The following is an 18,285-nucleotide window of genomic DNA, read 5'->3' on the forward strand; positions in this document are numbered from 1 at the left end:
CCCTGGTCTAGGAGCTTGTCAGTGCAGAGACCCTGGATCCAAAGGACACACTCTTCTCCTGGCTCTTCTTGCTTGGTAGTAATGAGGTCCTTCACCTCTCTGCTCGCTTCTCTCTTTAATATCTCAAAAGAGATTGACATAAGATACAGCCTAATCCCATATATTGTGTTCTGCCTCATTAAAATAACTGCCTCTAACCCTGCCTCGTTAACATTATAGAGGTAAGATTTACAACACATAGGATAATAACATCGGATCACAAAATGGAGGACAATCACACAATACTGGGACTCATGGCCTAGCCAAGTTGACACACATTCTGGGGGGACACAATTCAATCCGTAACACCCTACTTCAGCAAACACGATGTCCTCCTTCAGCAATTGATCCCTCCTGATGACCTGCCCAAAGCAAGCAATTCAGACAATATTTTGTGTTATATATAATTTTTTGTTGGCTAATTTTCAGAAGTAGATCACTTTCTTCCTAGCCTATCTTAGTCTAGAAGCTCCGTTGAAATCCATCCACCATGAGTGACCTTGCTGGTATTTGAGATACTGGTGGCATATCTTCCAGCATCATAGCAACACACCAGCTACCACAGTGCGACAAACTGACAGATGGGTAAAAAAAAAAAAAAAGTTGTCTTAGTCATCTAGTGCTGCTATAACAGAAATATCACAAATGGATGGCTTTAACAAAGAGAAATTCATTCTCTTGCAATCTAGTAGGTTACAAGTCCAAATTCAGTGAGTCAGCTCCAAGGGAAGTCCTTCTCTCTGTTATCTCTGGAGGAAGGTCCTTGTCATCTCTCTTCCGTGGTCGAGGAGCTTCTCAGCACAGGGACCCCAGGTCCAAAGGAAGTGCTATTCTCCCGGCTCTTGTTTCTTGGTGGTATGAGGTCCCCATGTCTCTCTGCTCGATTCTCTCTTTTGTATCTCAAAAGAAATTGGTTTGAAACACAACCAAATCTTGTAGATTGAGTCCTGTCTTATTAACATAACTGCCACTAATCCCAGCGCATTAACATCATAGAGTAGGATTTATAACACATAAGAAAATCACATCAGATGACAAAATGGGGGACAATCACATAATACTGGGGATCATGGCCTAGCCAAGTTGACAGATATTTTGGAGGGACACAATTCAATCCATGACACCTTTGCTGTCACCTCGATTCCTCCGGCTCATGGCAACCCTATAGGACAGAGTAGAACTGCCCCATAGGGTTTCCAAGGAGCAGCTGGTGGATTCGAACCTCCAGCCTTTTGGTTAGCAGCCCAGCTCTTAACCACTCCATCACCAGGGATAGATGGATGGTGGACCTTAATTAGTAGTGACTCCTTTCCTTTTTGTAGTCCCCATCTCCTACAATCCACATTGCTCAGAGGGAGGCCTCTCCATGGTTTCTTTAGCTAGCATAGCATACCTAATTTCTGATGTCTGGCTTGCAGCAGGCTTCTGGATTCCAGGAGCCCCCTGAATCCTGTCTGGAATCCTGAGTTTCATGGGAAGTGTCAGGGTCACCTGGGGCCTAGACATGTCCCTGACACTGAGCTGGAATCTGCTGATTCACTCTGACCTCTTGGGCATGGACTATTTTGTGTATTGTGAGGGAAGTGGCTTAAAGGCTCTGGAAGAATGGATTTCTCGGGGCCAGAAAGCAAGGGATAAGAGCTCCCTTTTCCTTGCCAGCTCTTTTATTTCCATCTTACAGCTCCGACCAGTAGAATCAACTACATCCCATGACCCACAGGGCAAGAAGAATGGGATTCAGAGGGGCCCTCTCCCTCCCTTGATGATTCTCACCCAAGAGGGAATACCCTCTTTAATTCACATCATACAGCCTATGGACATGGGTGGGTAATGTGTTATCACATCTGGGAGAATTATCAGCCCTGGATCCTCCTGTTGCAGAGCTAAGAGGGGACCAGGCAGTTCATGATAACTGTAACAACAGCAGTGGAGACAGTAGTGGTTCAATGGTAGAATTCTCACCTTCCATGTGGGAAACCCAGGTTTGATTCCCAGCCAATGCACCTCATGTGCAGCCACCACCTGTCTGTCAGTAGAGGCTTGCTATGATGCTGAACAGGTTTTAGCGGAGCTTCTAGACTAAGACAAACTAGAAAGGCCTGGCGATCTACTTCAAACATCAGCCAATGAAAACGCCATGGATCACAACAATCTGATCCACAGCTGATCATTGGGAATGGCCCAGAGCTGAACAGTGTTTTGTTCCCTTGTGCATGGGGTCATCATGAGTCAGGGATGACTTAATGGCAGCTAACCACAACAACTGATATGTATTGAGAATGTCTATGTGCTGAGGCACTGGGCCACTGACTTCATCTACTGTATCTTGATTAATCTTCACACACAGCTCATTTTACAGTTGGGGATGTTGAGATTCACAGAGGTCAAGCAAGGTCAGAGTGCTGAAGAGTGGTCTGGTGGGAATGTGATCTGGACAAGCTTGCTTCAGCACCTGCAGGTGTCTGTGTGAGGTTTCCGCCCTGGGTTCAGCCCAGGGAGTGGTGCATATGGTATCTTTGGGCTTACTCAGGAGGCAACACATAGACAGTATTAGCTGCCTCAGCCAATGAGGATCTGGTCTGTGATGTGAGTTGTTGTCAGGTGCCATCGAGTTGATTCTGACTCACGGTGACCCTATATACAAGAGAACTCAGCACTGCCAAGTTCTGCCCCATCCTCATCTTCATCGTTATACTTGAGCTCATTGTTGCAGCCATTGTGTCAGTCCATCTCACTGAGGGTCTAACATTTTTCCACTGACCCTCTACCAAGCATGACGCCCTTCTCCAGGGACTGATCCCTCCTGATAACACGTCCCAAGTATATGAGACAAAGTCTCTCCATCATTGCTTCTAAGGAGCGTTCTGTAAGGTTTGTGGTGTGAAGGGAAGCAGGAAATGAAGGATTGGAGCCAGTTGCATGCGGAGCAGTTTTCAGGATGCAACCAGGGTTTGGTCCCTCCTTCTGCCACCTTCTCCCTACTTGCAGCAGCTGAATTCTCTGTTCCCTGCCCTTTTGCACATGGCTTCTGCTTCCCCACGGACTCATCTGCTCCTGGCTTCTACTCAAGGCCCTCCCTCTCTGTGTTCTCTCTACTTCTGGCCCATGCTGGGCCATTGTATTCTTTCTGGCTGTCCTGATCTTGGACTCCCTAAAAGAATTTGATCTACTACTACCCGGTGTTGGGTGCTCCCACTGGGTGGAACTCTTGCATATATGACTGCTCACAGGCTGAGGCCGGCCCATAAAGACTGTCTGAGTCAACTGCTGGTCCTGGGCCCAGTGGTGTGTCATCAAGGCAGCAAGATGATATAGAACAGAGTGAGAAGGGGCTCTGTGCATGGTGGGTCTGCATAGGAGCATGTCTAGCCCTGATCTTCTAAGTAGCTGGTATATCCTTGTGAGTCATTGCAAAGGCTTTAGAGAAAAATGAAACTCAAAATTGGGTCTGGACTCTGACACTTATTAGCTGTGTGAACATGAAAAAAATTGACCTTTCTGAAGCTCAGTTTCCTTGTCTGTTAAATGAATATATCAGTAATAACTACCCCGATTTGTAAAATTAAGTGAAATAATGTCTGTAGAGCACTTAGCACAAGGCATATAAATGTTAACTATCGATGTTTCTATCATTGTGGTTATTAATAAAATGAGCTCATAGTTTGGATTGAAAAGAATTCTAGAGATTTCCTTGTGGACAGAATAGCACAGGAGCTAAGTTTCTAGGCTCTAAAAGCAGGGTACCTTTGTTTAAATTCTTGTTCTACATGTACTGGCTGTGTCGTTGGGAGAGTTACCTAAAGTCGCATCTCTAAAATGGAAGCAATATCTAATTCACAGGGTTAATGATGTGAGAATTAAAAGAAAGAAAGAGAAGAACCCAGGTAAAGCACTTATCACAGAGCCTAGCACATAGTCAGCCCTTGGCAGCTGTGGCTGTGATTTTTCTTGATCTGTAGCCTGCTAAACATCACAGATGAGATGCAGGAAGCGTGAGGTGGAGATCTGATAATAAATATTGTTTTCTGCAGTGCGATTTCATTGTCAATGAGAGTGACAGAAAGAGTTGAGTGTGTGTTCATTCCGATCCACTTCGTCATGTTATCCTTAGGCTTAAGCACAATTATTAAAATTAAAAGAAAGAGAGAAAAAAGAAGGAAGGAACGAAGGCAGAAAAGAAGGAATATGTGAGGGGATAAAGGCCTGTATTTCCCAACCCAAACCCAAAGTTTAGTAATATTCTGATTCCCAGAGTATAGAGATGGAAGAATCCAGAGAGAGGGAGGAACTTTGATTTACTTCCCCCATACCCTAACTGTGGCCAATCTCGTCATCAGCATAGGGACTGACCAATTCTTGGTCATAGGACTTGCCGCTGAGAACCAAAGTCAAGTTTAGACTGACAACCAAAACAATGACTGGTCCTGGAACTGCTGATAGCTTTCCTGCTGCTGAGAATGTGTAAAACCTCTCTTTTCAGCATCGTATTAGAGATTCTGAGAGGCCTGTACATAAGACAACAGCCACTCAGTGCATTTCCATCTGGGGAATCAGATAACTAATCTTTAAGAAAAAAAGATAGATTTTTTCAAAGGTGTGTTCGCAGATGGCAGAAAAGCAAAACCCAAGAAATCTCACTTCATGACAGCCTGACGGGGTGGCGGATTTGGTTGGATTTTAATTTTGGCCTTCACATGGTCCTGCCTGCCTCCAACCTGGTGGCTGGCGGCTCCTTGTCCTCTGTCTGTCCATTTTGCTGTTGGCCCCTGTACGTGCCTTTGGAAGCAGAATGAAGCGATCCAAAGGGTCTGCACCAGTCGTAGCTACCATGTTGCTGTAGTGCCCACGGGTTGTTCCCATGTGCCAGGCACTGTGTTCCCACTTGGTGTGCGTTTGCCCATTAAACCCTACAAAAGGGGTCACATTACTGCTATTTCACAAGTGAGGAAACTGAGACTTCAGAGGCAGGTGTTCATGTGTCTCAAATTTGCCCAGCTGGGAAGTGGCAAAGCCAGAAATCATATCCAGTTGTGTGTGCACGTGTGTGTCCAAATCCTGTGCTCCCAATACCTTCTTTGTTCAACATCCATTTAAGTGTTTAATGAACACCTGACCCAGTGCTCCTCACAGACAGTGCCAAATGTAGCAGATGCTATAGGTGCCCTTCCTACGAACTTAAAAAAAAACAGCTGCCATCAAGTCAGCTCTGACTCATGGCAGCCCCATGTGTGTCGGAGTAGAACCATGCTCCACAGGGTTTTTGATGGCTGATTTTTTGAAGCAGATTATCAGGCCTTTCTTGTGAGAAGCCTCTGGGTAGACTTGAACTTCCAACTATTTTGTTAGCAGCCAGACACATATATCAATTGCATCACAAAGGGACTCCCCCTACACTCTTACCCACCCAAAATAGACGTGCAATCTCAGTGGGTGTTTCGCATGCATCCTCAGGGCTTCCTACCTCTGCCTTTCTCTGGCTGCAGGACAGCACAAGGCCTACCTGTAGGCCAGACTAGAAGTATCAGAGACTTAATGCCCAGAGGAGCAACTTTCAAACAGCCCAACTTCCTCACCTGGAGTGACACCTGTGAGGTGGAGGTGCCTCCTATACAGCCAGAGTTTCTCAAGCAGACTTGAGCAGACAGTAACCTGCTCATCAGTACTTCCTTTATTGGTTCTCATCCTGTGTCAAGTAGGGCAACAGGTGTTTTCTCTAGACCAGACACTCCATAGACAAAGAGTTCTTGATTGTCCACTGCTAATCGAAAGTGATAGACAGTGGTATGGGTAAGATCAAGCCTCTGGCCTCTTAAGATTTTACAAACACACACACCAGTAGAGACTTGGCTGCAGTTGGACACATGGCAGTTAGGAAGCTACTGTGAAATCCAGGAGAGAAGTGATGGTGGCTTGGGTCAGGTTTGTGGTGGTAGCTGCTCCTTGTCCTTTGTCCATTTTGGAGCAATGAAAAATAGTCAAATTCTGGATATATTTTGAAAGTACAGCTAATAGGATTTGTTGACAGACCAGGTATTGGATGTGAGAAAAAGGGAAAAGCCAAGGATGATACCAAGGTTTTTGCTTGTTTGTTTCCCATGAGTAATTGAAATAATGGAGTTGTCCTTCACTGAAATGAGAAGGCCACAGAAAGAACTATTGAGGCGAGGATAAGGGAGTATTAAAAAACCCACTTGCTGTCAAGTCAACTTATGGCGACCCTGTGTATGTCAGAGTAGAACTGTGCTCCATAAGGTTTTCATTGGCTGATATTTTGGAAACAGATTGCTATGCCCTTCATCTGAGGCACTGCTGGTTGGACTCAAACCTCCAAAATTTAGGTTAGCAGCTGAACATTAACTGTTTATACCGCCCTTAGTGTTTGACATATTAAGTTTGAGATTCCTATTAGTCATTCAAGTAGGGATGTAGAGAGCTGGACTACAAGCCTGGAATTCAGGGAAGAGGTCAGGGATAGAGGTATAAATCTAGGAGTCAAAGGCATGTAGATGGGAGAGTAGATGACATCATGGAGGGAGCTTCTGATCCTAAGGGAAATACAGTCCAGTGTTGGAAACAGATGTTACTAAGTCACAAATGAATCATCCTAGACCATAATGAATACTGGGAGGGAAATTGCAATGAGTATCCTTTGAGGGACACGAAGGTGTAGGAGACCCTGTCCTAAAGAAGCTCATAGTTTAAAAAAAGCGAGGTTTCTGCATTCAGACAGCTAGAGTGTAAAGTATGGGAGTAAAAGAGGTGCAGGAACCAACCTCAAAGATCGAGATGAAGCAGAAACCTCTTAAAGCTAGGGACAATGGTTAGAGAGTCCATGAAGAAGGACTCTTTCAACCTGGACCATGAGGGATAGGCAGAATTTTGACACCTAGAGATGAGAGGGAGCAGGATATTCTATACAAAGAAAGAGCATGTACTCAGGAAACAACTAGAAGCATAGGGTACTAGTGAGAAATGAGCCTGAAAAGAAAGGCTGGGGTTTGTCTTACTTTCCTAGCATTGCTATAATAGTAATACTACAAGTGGGTTGCTTTAAAGAACAGAAACTTATTTTCTCACAGTTCTGGAGGCTAAGAGTGCAAATCAGGGTCTAGGCCGTGTTGATTCCTTCCTTCTCGGTACTCCTGGGTGTTCCTTGGCTTGTAGATGATCCTCACATGGCGTCTGTCTTCCTCTGTGTCTGTGATGCTCTTTTTATAACTCACAAGGGATTAAGTTTAGTATACACCCTACACTGGGATGGCCTCATTAACATAACAAAGAAAACCCTGTTTCCAAAGGAGATTCCCCACAGGTGTAAGGGTTAGGATTCCAACACAGGTTTATGGGGACACAACTGAACCCATAACAGGGTCCAGTCATGGGGAGCATTGACTGTCAAGTGAAAGAGTTTGGACTTACCCTGTGGGCAGTAAGGAACCATCGAAGTACGTGCTGGATGTGACTGGAGCTGCCCCTTAGGGCAAGTTGCCCTTGAGGTTGAAGGGGCAAGAGATTAGGATGTTTCAAGAGCAGTTAGTAGGGTTTAGCGATGAGGAAGGAGATAGAAAGGAAGACATTTAAGGAGAAACACAACTTGACAGCAGGTCCCAGGATGTTAAATGCGTGTAGCATTTGACCAGTATTACCACTCCAAGGGGAAAACTGGAGACGAGTACAAGGTGTACACAGAAGGGTGATCATTGGAGCATTGTTTACGACAGAAGAAGCTGAGAAACGACATACAGAGCCATCAATAAGAAACCAGTTAAATACATAGCAATCCATCTACACAGTGGAGTGCTCCTCAGTGATTAAGAAGGATGATGTATATCTGTGTTCATTGGCATGGAAGGAACACCACAATTTATTGTTGAGTAAAAAAGGCAGGTTATGAAACAGCATTTTTCATGTGATCTCATTTATCAAAATGATGTACTTAAAATATCATTCGTGTATATGCGTCTAGGGAGACCTTTGAAATTATGTTCATCAAAATCTCAATGATGGGTTTCTCTGGATGATATGGCCTGTTATTTGGTGTGTTGGATGATATGGTCTGTTGTTTGGTGCTCTTTGTTTTGGGAGGGGGATTTCTCTTTATATCTCTCTGGGTGGCATGCATTTTCTGCCATGAGCTTGTAAGATCTTAAAAAAAGAGACAATACAATTTTTCAAAAGGAAACCAAACAGGTAGTTCTTGAGTTCTTACAAGACAAGCATGGCCCCAGGCCCAGAGTGTGAGCAGGTATTAATCTGGGTCAGCTGACCTTCTGAATCATCATTTGGTCTTTGGAATTTTGTTCTGGAGCAGGGGAAGGGGTGCCTCAAGGAACATGCTGAGATGGCCTGGTGATCTTCTCCCCTCTTCCAGGGTCTTCCTGAGAGCTATCAACAAGTTTGCAGAAACCATGAACCAGAAGTTTCTGGAACACATGAACTTTGAGTTCCAGGTGAGTGTTGGGCACCAGAGCTGCTCTTGGGTTTCCCTGGGCTGAGTGCTCTCTCAGACCCACCCCAGAGCTAACACATGATGTGCAGAGTCTCTGGGGTTTACAGAGAGGAGTGTGGGCAGGAGGGAAGTACTCAGGGCTTTGGTACCAGGCCCTTGATTAAACAGTCATTAACTGAGCAGCAAAGGAGCCCTGGTGCTACAGTGGTTAAGTGCTCAGCTTCTAAAAACAGGTTATAGGTTTGAACCCACCAGCTGCTCCCTGGGAGAACGATGTGAAAGTCTGCTTCCATAAAGATTACAGCCTTGGAAACCCTGTGGGGCAGTTCTACTCTGTCCTGTAGGGTCTCTATGAGTCAGAATCAACTCCATGGCAAAGCGATTGGATTTTTTGTTTGTTTTTGGTTTTAACTGAGCAGCCTATGCAAATGTGACTGCTTAATGGACCTTGTGCTAAAGAGGAGACATGCATTTATTCACTGTCAGAGTGGGTGCCACCTTTTAAAATCGTATCATATTTTCTTACTTTTGTATTCACTGGAGCCTAGAAACAGAGCCACTCTTCAACACTGAAAAATGATTTACAATAAAACTTCCAAACACAGCTCTGTGGCTTCCTGATTCCTTCAAAAGTCATTTTAGTGCTCAGCTAAGAGTTGGGGCCTTGGTGAGATTTTTTTTTCCCCTCAGTTGCCGTTGAGTCGGTTCCAGCTCATGGCAGACCCATGTGTGTGAGAGTACAACTGTGCTCCATGGGGTTTTCAATGGCTGGTTTTTCAGAAGTCAATCACCTGGCCTTTCTCTCACAAAGTGTTTCTAGGTGAACCTGAACCTCCAACCTTTCTGTTAGCAGCTGAACAAATGGACTCCTCTGTGAGATTAAGGGGCCTAAGAGCATACCCCTGGGGCACACAAAGTGACACACCTATACAAAGTGCAGGCCTAAGAAGAGCCAACTCCTCAAAGCCTTGTGGCAAAGTTCAGATTGCTACCCCTGGCTGGAGTTATGAGTGAGAAGTCCCCAAAAGGGCCCCTTCCGGGAAGTCACAGGTCCCCAGGGTCTCTTGTAGAGTGAATGTTCAGTACAGTCACTGAGCCCAGTGAACCAAGCCCAGTGAACCAAGGCCATGGTGCAGTCCAGCTGCTCCTCTGAGGTGCTGGTTCCTACCTGGGGTTTTGCCTCTGGCCTGCTGAGCAACCTCAGGCAAGGCGTGGACTATATCCATGCCTTAGTTGACTCATCTGTAAAATGCTAACAACACCTGCCCTTTCTACTTCCTAGTGTTTTCCAGAACTGGAACGTGCCAAGGTGCTTGCTGGGACAATTCACTTGTAAGGTCCAACTAGTTTCCATTCAAATGCTGGCTCCTCAAGGAGGCCCCCCTACTCTTCTCTGAGGCTCCCCCACCAATCCTACAGTCATTTCAAATCACATTTAGCCTGCTGTCATCTCTTCATAGCATTCAACACTGTTTGAAATCAGCTTCCTTGCTGGTCTACATGCATGCTCTCTCCAGCAGGACATAGGCTTTGTGAGTGCAAAGACCTTGTGCTCACAGGGACTGTGGTCGCTGTTCCTGGCACATAGTAGGTCTCCTTGGGGAGGTGCTTTCTGGGCTGAGGCCTGAGACTCATCTTGCTGGACAGCGCTAGCCTACAAGTATTTGTTGACCTGAGAAGATGAATGTGATCTTTGAACAAGACCCTCTCACACTACCTTCCATTCACATCAGGCAACTGAACTATAATAATAACAATGATGAAAGGAGTAAGTGCCATTTACTATGGCTTCTATGTGCCAGATCTCATGAGATGCACTTTATAGGCATTTTCTTTCTCAGTCTTTACAACTACCCTACAAGTTAGTTGTTGTTACTATTGCTTTTGCTATTACTGGAAGTCCCTGGGTGGTGCAAAGGGTTAATGCACTTGGGTGCTTACCGAAAAGTTGGAGGTTCAAGTCCGCCCAGAAGCACTTTGAAAGAAGGACCTGGTGATCTACTTCAGAAAATATCAGCCATTGAAAACCCTATGGTTTTTTTCATTTAAGATGCAGGAACTAAGACTCAGAGGCATTGAGTAGATAAGCTGAAGTCACACAGCACGTCAGTACAGAGAGGACTATCACCCAGTGGTGGCTGAGACCAAAGCCCACATGGATAACCACGACCACACACATTCTATATGGGGTTTCACCACTGTGTTGGGCTGAACTGCTGGGCAGGGTCTGGGTTAGAATTGTACCTGGGATTATAAATCCTTGATATGGGGAGGTAAAAAAAGAAAGAAAACCATGTCACTTTGGCTATTTTCAATTAGGAAAGTGTTTGATTCCTTTCCAAATGTGGCCCAGATACCTGCAGGCTCTGTTTATAGGCATGTTCTGGGAAGTTAATAAGGCCATTGCTTTTTGGAGGAGCAGCTTGGAACAACACACCTAGGGGCCAGCAGCAAGGTAGTGTTTGGGCCATAAAACTGGAGGCTGGTTTGTTCACCTCAGTGTGGGTGTCAGCAATTACAGCTTGGGACCTGCGTTCCTGGCTCCTGCTCTCCTCCACGGTCTAAGGGGGGCATTTTGCAAGCTCTGCCTAGCTTCAGTCCTTCATGCCATTCTTAGGCTTTAGCCTGTTTTTCTGAAAGAAAGCCTGCAGCTGAAAGATGCCCAGAGAAGTGGGAGTTTCGTAGATGGAAGGTTCGTGTTTACCAGCTGTGTGATCTCGGGCTAATTACTTCACCTTTCTGTGCCAGGGTTCCCTCATCATTGAATTAGGCTACTAATAATACATATCTCATTGGATTATTGTAAGAAATAATTTGTGTAAAGCACTTAGAATAATGCCAAGAACACAATAGCCATTCAGTAAATTTTAGCTATAATTATAATTATCATAACTGCTATTGTTGTTATTAGTGTTATTATTACCATCATGGCCCTATATGTATCAGAGCTGGGAACTCATACTTCAGTTACTGAAAAACAGGACAGTCAGGAGGCATCTTTTTTGCCACCACAACATTGCCTGGGGCTGTCACACCCACAAGATTCTGTAAAACGGGAAAGTGGCCAGCATCACAAGGTAAAATAAGTCTGTTTTTCTAATGAGGCTTCCACAGATATTTATTGAAAAGCACTCAACCACAGGATCATTTTTCAACCTTATCGGTGTTCGCCTACCTTCTCCTCACCCCGTGTGAGAATAGATTTGCTCTCTGTACCGTGGCTGGAACACTTCTGGTTTCCTTCTTACGGTTTTCGTTAATTATGCATTCAGTATCAGCAGGAACAGCATCCATCACAAAGCGCTGCTGGCCTTGGCTGCCACTGTCCAGAGGAGGGGTGGGTGCAATGAGATTATCCCCAATGTCTTTTCTGGATCGGTGATTCTGTGATTCAAAGGGCAGAAAGCAAGAAGCTCTGCGGGTGCCATCCTGTTGGCGACAAGACCTGGGATTACAAAATGGTGTTTCCTGCTTTGGGGCTAAAATGATTTGCATTCCTGAGTACCATTCAGGATGCTGGGTCTTGGTGTTGGGCTGTCTCTGGCATGGTCAGAGAAGAGCAAGAGAGGATTTTCAATTCAGGTCAGCAAGGATTTTTGTTTACTGGCAATTCTTATGGGTCTAGGCGATTACAACATGCTTTGAGGAATTCAGAAGCAAAAGGGAGCACTGCCCTGCCCTCAAGGATCATGGAGTCTTAATGTTCTGTTGTGTTAGTTGCTGTCCAGTAGATTCCAACTCATCAAACAAAAACAAAAACCTGTTGCCTTCGCGTAGCAGCGCTACTCAGAGCGATGCTATAGGACAGAGTAGAACTACCCCATTGAGTTTCCTAGGCTATACTCTTTATGGCACAGTGGTTAAGCGCTCAGCTGCTAAGCCAAAGGTCGGCAGTTTGAATCCACCAAGCACTCCTTGGAAACCCCACAGGGCAGTTCTACTCTGTCCTATAGGGCTGCCATGAGTCAGAATTGACTCAACGGCAGTGGGTTTGGTTTTTGGTTTTGGTGATAGTTCAGTGAGGCATTTCCGAATCATCTTCTGGACACCAGACCACCTTGGGATATTTTGAGCCTGCACTGGAGACCTCAGTCCCATTGCTGTGGAGTCGATTGCAACTCTTAGAGACCCAGTGAAATGAAATACTTCCGGAATATTCCCAGCCTTTGGTGGAAGAATGAGGGCAGCCTTGGTCTTTATAATGGGAATGTGACCAGGGATTGCCAAAAAAGGTGAGAGACACATACAGAAGGAGCAGTCCTCGAAGCCCCAAGGAAGCCCACAGTGCCCCCACAGGGAGACTTGTGGCAGGCCAGCTCCACCAGGCAGAAAGACTGACATTTGTTTGGGACTGCTTCCCTGGCCCTGCCTTCTTCAGCTTAAGGGCCCAGAAAACCTCAGGCCCAATGTCCCTAACCTGAGTCTACACCCAAAGCCTTCCATTCCTGGTATCATCAACAGCGTCTCAGAATGGCTACAGCCACTTGCCTCTGTACCTCAGAGAAAAGGCTACTAACTGCATTTCAGTTACACTGTGTCAGCTTTTTAAATTAGAATTTGGGATATACATAATTTGAGGCCATTGAGAAAATCTATTAAAAATCCTTGCTCTTTCTGCTGTAAAGACTGAGACATCAGATAAACCACTGGAAACCATAACCAACAACAAAGACTAAAGGAAGTCAAGAAAGGAAAAGAAAATCTATGTTAGCAGAAGAATAGGGTGGTTAAGAACCCCAGTACTGGAGTAAGATAAACATGGATTCGAATACAAGCTTTGCCATTTTCTATCTGTGTGACCTTGGGCAAGTTTATTTACCCTCTCTGGAACTCAGTTTCCCGATCTTTAAAATGCGGAGAATAATAATAATACAGAGCTCAGTTTCTTGGGAGGCTTTAGCAAGAATACAGGCAGAGTTTGGCTCACTGATGTCCTCATTCAATAAATATTTACTGAGCTTGAGTTGTGTGTGTGTATTCATGATATTGTTGCTGTTGTTGTGTGCCGTTGAGTGGATTCCAACTCATAGTGACCCTATAGGACAGAGTAGAACTGCCCCATAGGGCTTTCTAGGCTGAAATCTTTATGGAAGCAGATTGCCAGGTCTTTTCTCCCATGGGGCTGCTGGTGGGTCCTTACTGTTGACCTTTTGGTTAGTAGCTGAGCACTTAACTATTGTACCATCAGAGCTCCTTTTCATGGTGCTAGATACTAGATATACAACATTGAATAAACAGATTATGTCCCTGACCCAGCAATCTCACTCTTAGATATATACCCAAAATACCTGAAAGCAGAGGCTCGAAGTCCCTGTACACCAATGTTCACTGCAGCACTATTCACAATAGCCAAAAGAGAGAAACAACCTAAATGCCCCTCCACAGATGAATGGATAAACAAAATGTGGTACACCCAATGGAATATTACCAGCCATAAAGAGAAACAAAGTCCTGAGACATGCAATGACATGGATGAACCTTGAAATGTTATGCTGAGCAAAATAAGCCAGTCACAAAAGGGCACATATTGTGTGATCCCACTTGTATGAAATAGTTAAATACACAGAGGCCAAAGTTTATCAGTGGTTGCCGGGGGTGGTGGTGGGGGAGGGGAGTCATGGCTCAGGGAGCACTGAGTTTCTGTTAACGGTGGTGGAATAATCTGGAATAGTTACAATAGTTGCACAACATGATGACTGTAAAAATTAGTGAACTGGCAAATGTTTTGTTATATATTTTTACCACGATTAAAAAAAATCAAATATGATAACATCTGCAAATATGCCTTATAAATAATAAACCAAAAAAAAAAAAACCCAAACCTGCTGCTATCGAGTCGATTCTGACTCATAGCGACCCTACGGGATAGAGTAGAACTACCCCATAGAGTTTCCAAGAAGCGCCTGGCAAATTCAAACTGCTGACCTTTCGGTTAGCAGCAGTAGCACGTAACCACCAGGCCACCAGGGTTTCCAAATAATAAACATTGTATACAAATAAGAAAAAAAGAAAAAGATGAAGTTCTTGCCTGCATGGTCTTCCCATCCAGGACAGGAGACAGAAAATAAATGAATTTTGTTTGAAATATGTCATAGATGCTGTGAAAAGGGTGCAATGAGGGTGAATAATGGGGGGATCTATTTTAGTCTGGGCTAGCTGGGAAGTCTTCCCCCAAAAATGATGTTTGAGTGGAGATCGCAAGATTGAGTAGGAGTTAACTAGGCAGTGATTTTCTTATTTAGTCCTTATAGTAATATCCTTTAGGAGGATACTATTATCCTCATTTTCCAGATGAGGAAACTGAAGCTCAGGGAGGTAACCTGTCCATGATAATGGAGAGGATAATTGGATCTGAACCTTGGAAGGCAACCCTATAGCATCTAAGAAAACAAACAACGACAACAAACAAACAACAAAACCTGCATATGCCCCGTGACTTAGCAATTCCAACCCTAGGAGTATAGGCTACAAATGGAGTCTCTCATGCATAAAGATGTATAAACAAGAACTGCGATTACAGCACTGTTGCTAGAGAAAAAAAAAAAAAGCTGGAGTCAAGCTAAATGTCTATAAATAGGGAATTGGTTAATGAGAGTGCATCCTTAGAGCAGAGTACCACGGAGCAATAAAAGAGAATGGAGCAGATCTATTTATGCTAATATGGAAACATTTGCAAGTTATGCTGGTGAGAGAAAAAAGCAAAGTACAGCAAACTAAAAAAAAAAAAGCTGTCTATACGTATATTTGTTTATGCATACAAATTTTCTAGAATGATATCCAAGAAATAGTTAATAGTATTTTCTTCTAGGGATTTAGACTGGGGTTGAAGGTAGGGTGGAAAATAAGAAAATAACTTTTTATTATATAATCTTGTTTTACCATTTATTTTTAACATATATTACTTTCATAAGTTTTTTTTTTTAAGTTAATGAAAAATGACTAAATTCTCATTACACCCACTAACAGTATAACTTTGGGTGGCCATTTAATTTTTCTGGACCTCTCTGTCTATATCTGTGAAATAAGGAAGTTGGACCAGGTGACCCTTAAACTCATTCCAGCTCTAACTCTGTATTGTCCTGTGATTTCAAAATACTAAGTTCCTAATCAGGAATCACCCTACCTCTTTTCCAGCAAAAGAGACCTGTGCATTTTTTGTGTGTGTGTGGTAAATATATATGTAACAAATCATTTGCCATTTCAACATTCTTCCCATGTACAATTCAGTGCTGTTGCTATTGTTGGGTGCCGTCAAGTCAATTGCAAAACACAAAATTGTATTGACCCCACGTGACAGAGTAGAACTGCCCCATAGAGTTTTCTAGGCTGTAATCCTTATGGAAGCAGGTTGCCAGGTCTTTCTCCCAAAGAGCCACTGGGTGGGTTCGAACTGCCAACCTTTTAGTTAGCAGCCGAGCGCTTAACTGTTGTTGTCACCAGGGCTTAGTTATGTTTATCATGTTGTTTCAACCTTATTACCATTATCCATTTCTGAATTTCCCTGTCACCCTTAACAGAAGCTCAGTGTCCCCTAGGTTGTGAGTCCCTCTTTCTTCTACCCTCCCTCCCCACTCTGGTAACCATTATCCCAGCTATTTCATGTAAGTGGGATCATACAAAATTTGTGTTTTGCAAAAGCCCCCATGGCTCCCTTTAGCTAGCTGAGCTGGGCACTTAGTAGGAATGCCACCTGGCAGTTTGGGACAGGGAGGAAAGAAAAATCTGGAGCCTTCTGAAATAACTGAAGAATATCTCTAACAATGCATCAAACAATCAGTATTTTCTGGAGCCCAGCTATATGCAAGCCATTGTGCTTAGTATGGCATTAGGGATACATATAAATGGAAGATAGGACCCTTGCACTTGTAGAACTTAGAACTGAAGAAGACAGAGTATGTGAATACTCTACAACCAGGATAGTCACCGCCAACATCACGATTACCGTTTACTGAGAGTGCCAAGCACTGTGGTAGACATCTTCATGCTTATATTATTTCATCCAACACTTACAACAACTCATTGTGGTAGATACTATTGTTTTTCCCATTTTACAGTTGAGGAAAATGAGGCTCTGAAAGTTCAAGGAACTAGTCAAGGGTGACCCAGCTAGTAAGTGATACAACTGGTATTAAAGCCGGAGCTTGGGCGCCTAACCACTGGAAGATACCATCATGGAGCAGTGAGTGGAACACAAGGCTAGGTGAGGAAGAGTGGACCAAAATCTGTGGTTGCATATACGTGCTACTGAAGTTAGGAAGGGATTGAGAAGACCTGATGTGGTCTGGATTCTCTCTGGAAATGCTCCATGAACAAAGTGGGTCTTGAACTGTGCCTTGATGAAAGAATAGGACTTAGGTGCTTCAGGTGTGAGAAGCACTGTGAGCAAAGCCAAAGGGGCCAAAATGCTCATGTAGAGTCTGAGCAAACAGACCCACTTAGAATGGGGCATTTGGTCAAAAAAAAAAACAAAAAAACAACACTGGAGTCTAAGGAAATTGTATGAGGACTTAAAAGCAGGTTATTGTATTTGGACCTGATTCTTCTGTAACAAGACTCAAAGAAGGTTTGGGGCAGGGTCATTACAAGTGCCCAGCAGTGTCTAGTTGTGGCCACTGCTCACCTCTGCGGGCATTGCACAGAGCCAATGACCATGATACCTTGTCCTCAGACCCAAAAGTCATTCCTCTACAGCACCAGGGGCAGAAATGGGAGCGCTGTCAGTGAGGGGTTTACGTGTGCCATTTGTGACCCACTAAGATGAGACATATCTATGGCCTCATGGTCCACAAAGATCTTTTAGGAAGGAAGTCAAAAGAAAAGCAGGTCCACTCCTAGGTATCCACCCTAGAGAATATGAAATTGTTCACTACAGATTAATAAATTAACATAAGTAAGCCCACACTTATCTTGCTTATTGGGTAAGCCACTCCTGCCAGCTCTGCTGCATATATTACAAGCTGAGTGGCCTTTGGCAAAATATTTAACTCCTCTGAGCCTCAGTCTCCGTATCTGTAAAGTAGGAATAATAATAGCCATCAAGGCTTGAGAGATGAAAGGAGAGGGGGTATGGAAAAGTGCCTGCCTCATGGCAAGAATGAAGTGCTTGTTTTTCTCCTCTCTGAATATGGAACCATGAGCCCATTTGAAAGTAACACTCGGGGCAGCAATAATGCCTGTGATTCATGTAGAGCTGCCTTTTCTGGGTCTTGGTCCTCTGAATCCTGCAAGGAACATCTTTGAGTTAAGGGTAAGGGCCTCAATGGCAGGGTGATTTCTTCAGGTAACATTACCCCTCCTCTTGTTACAGAGTATTAAGAGGGGGCTTAGAGTGGGTGGGCTTTGTCCTGGGAGGTCTTCGCCCCAACTTCTTCTTGTAATGCCTTGACTCTTGGGAGGAGTGCTCTTGAGCACCCAAGGAACCAAGCTTTATTATTTGCTTTGGTTCCAAAGGAACCACTCAAATAAAAAGAAAAGCGACAATAAGACTTTTTTTGAGCTCTTACTGTATTGCCTTAAACACATTATCTTGCTCAGTCTTTACAGTAACTCTCTGCAGTGGGTATCAGAGTTACCCTACTTCCTAGGAGGGTTCACTGAAGCTCAACAAAACGTTGGTTCGGATCTACCTTTCTCTGGCTCTATAGCCCACATCGACATCGCTGTCATCGTGGCTAACATCGCCGAGCACTTGCTATGTGCCAGGCACTGAGCTAAGCCCTTTACCTGCCTTGTCTCACCACACTTCTGCAGTGCAGGTTCTTGGATTAGTTCCTCCCATTTAGCACATACAGGCCACG

At 44.3% G+C, this 18,285-nt stretch overlaps 1 protein-coding gene across 1 annotated transcript in view; it reads left to right on the forward strand.

Moving 5' to 3' along the window:
• DOCK2 (dedicator of cytokinesis 2) overlaps positions 1-18,285 on the forward strand; it is a 543,298-nt gene that overhangs the window by 426,243 nt on the left and 98,770 nt on the right. Inside the window, exon 30 of the mRNA XM_049874293.1 lies at positions 8,411-8,489. Within this exon, the coding sequence (XP_049730250.1) occupies positions 8,411-8,489 (79 nt within the window). The remainder of the gene's footprint in view (positions 1-8,410; positions 8,490-18,285) is intronic.

This window comes from Elephas maximus, chromosome 2 (assembly GCF_024166365.1).
Source record: "Elephas maximus indicus isolate mEleMax1 chromosome 2, mEleMax1 primary haplotype, whole genome shotgun sequence".
NCBI lineage: Eukaryota > Metazoa > Chordata > Mammalia > Proboscidea > Elephantidae > Elephas > Elephas maximus.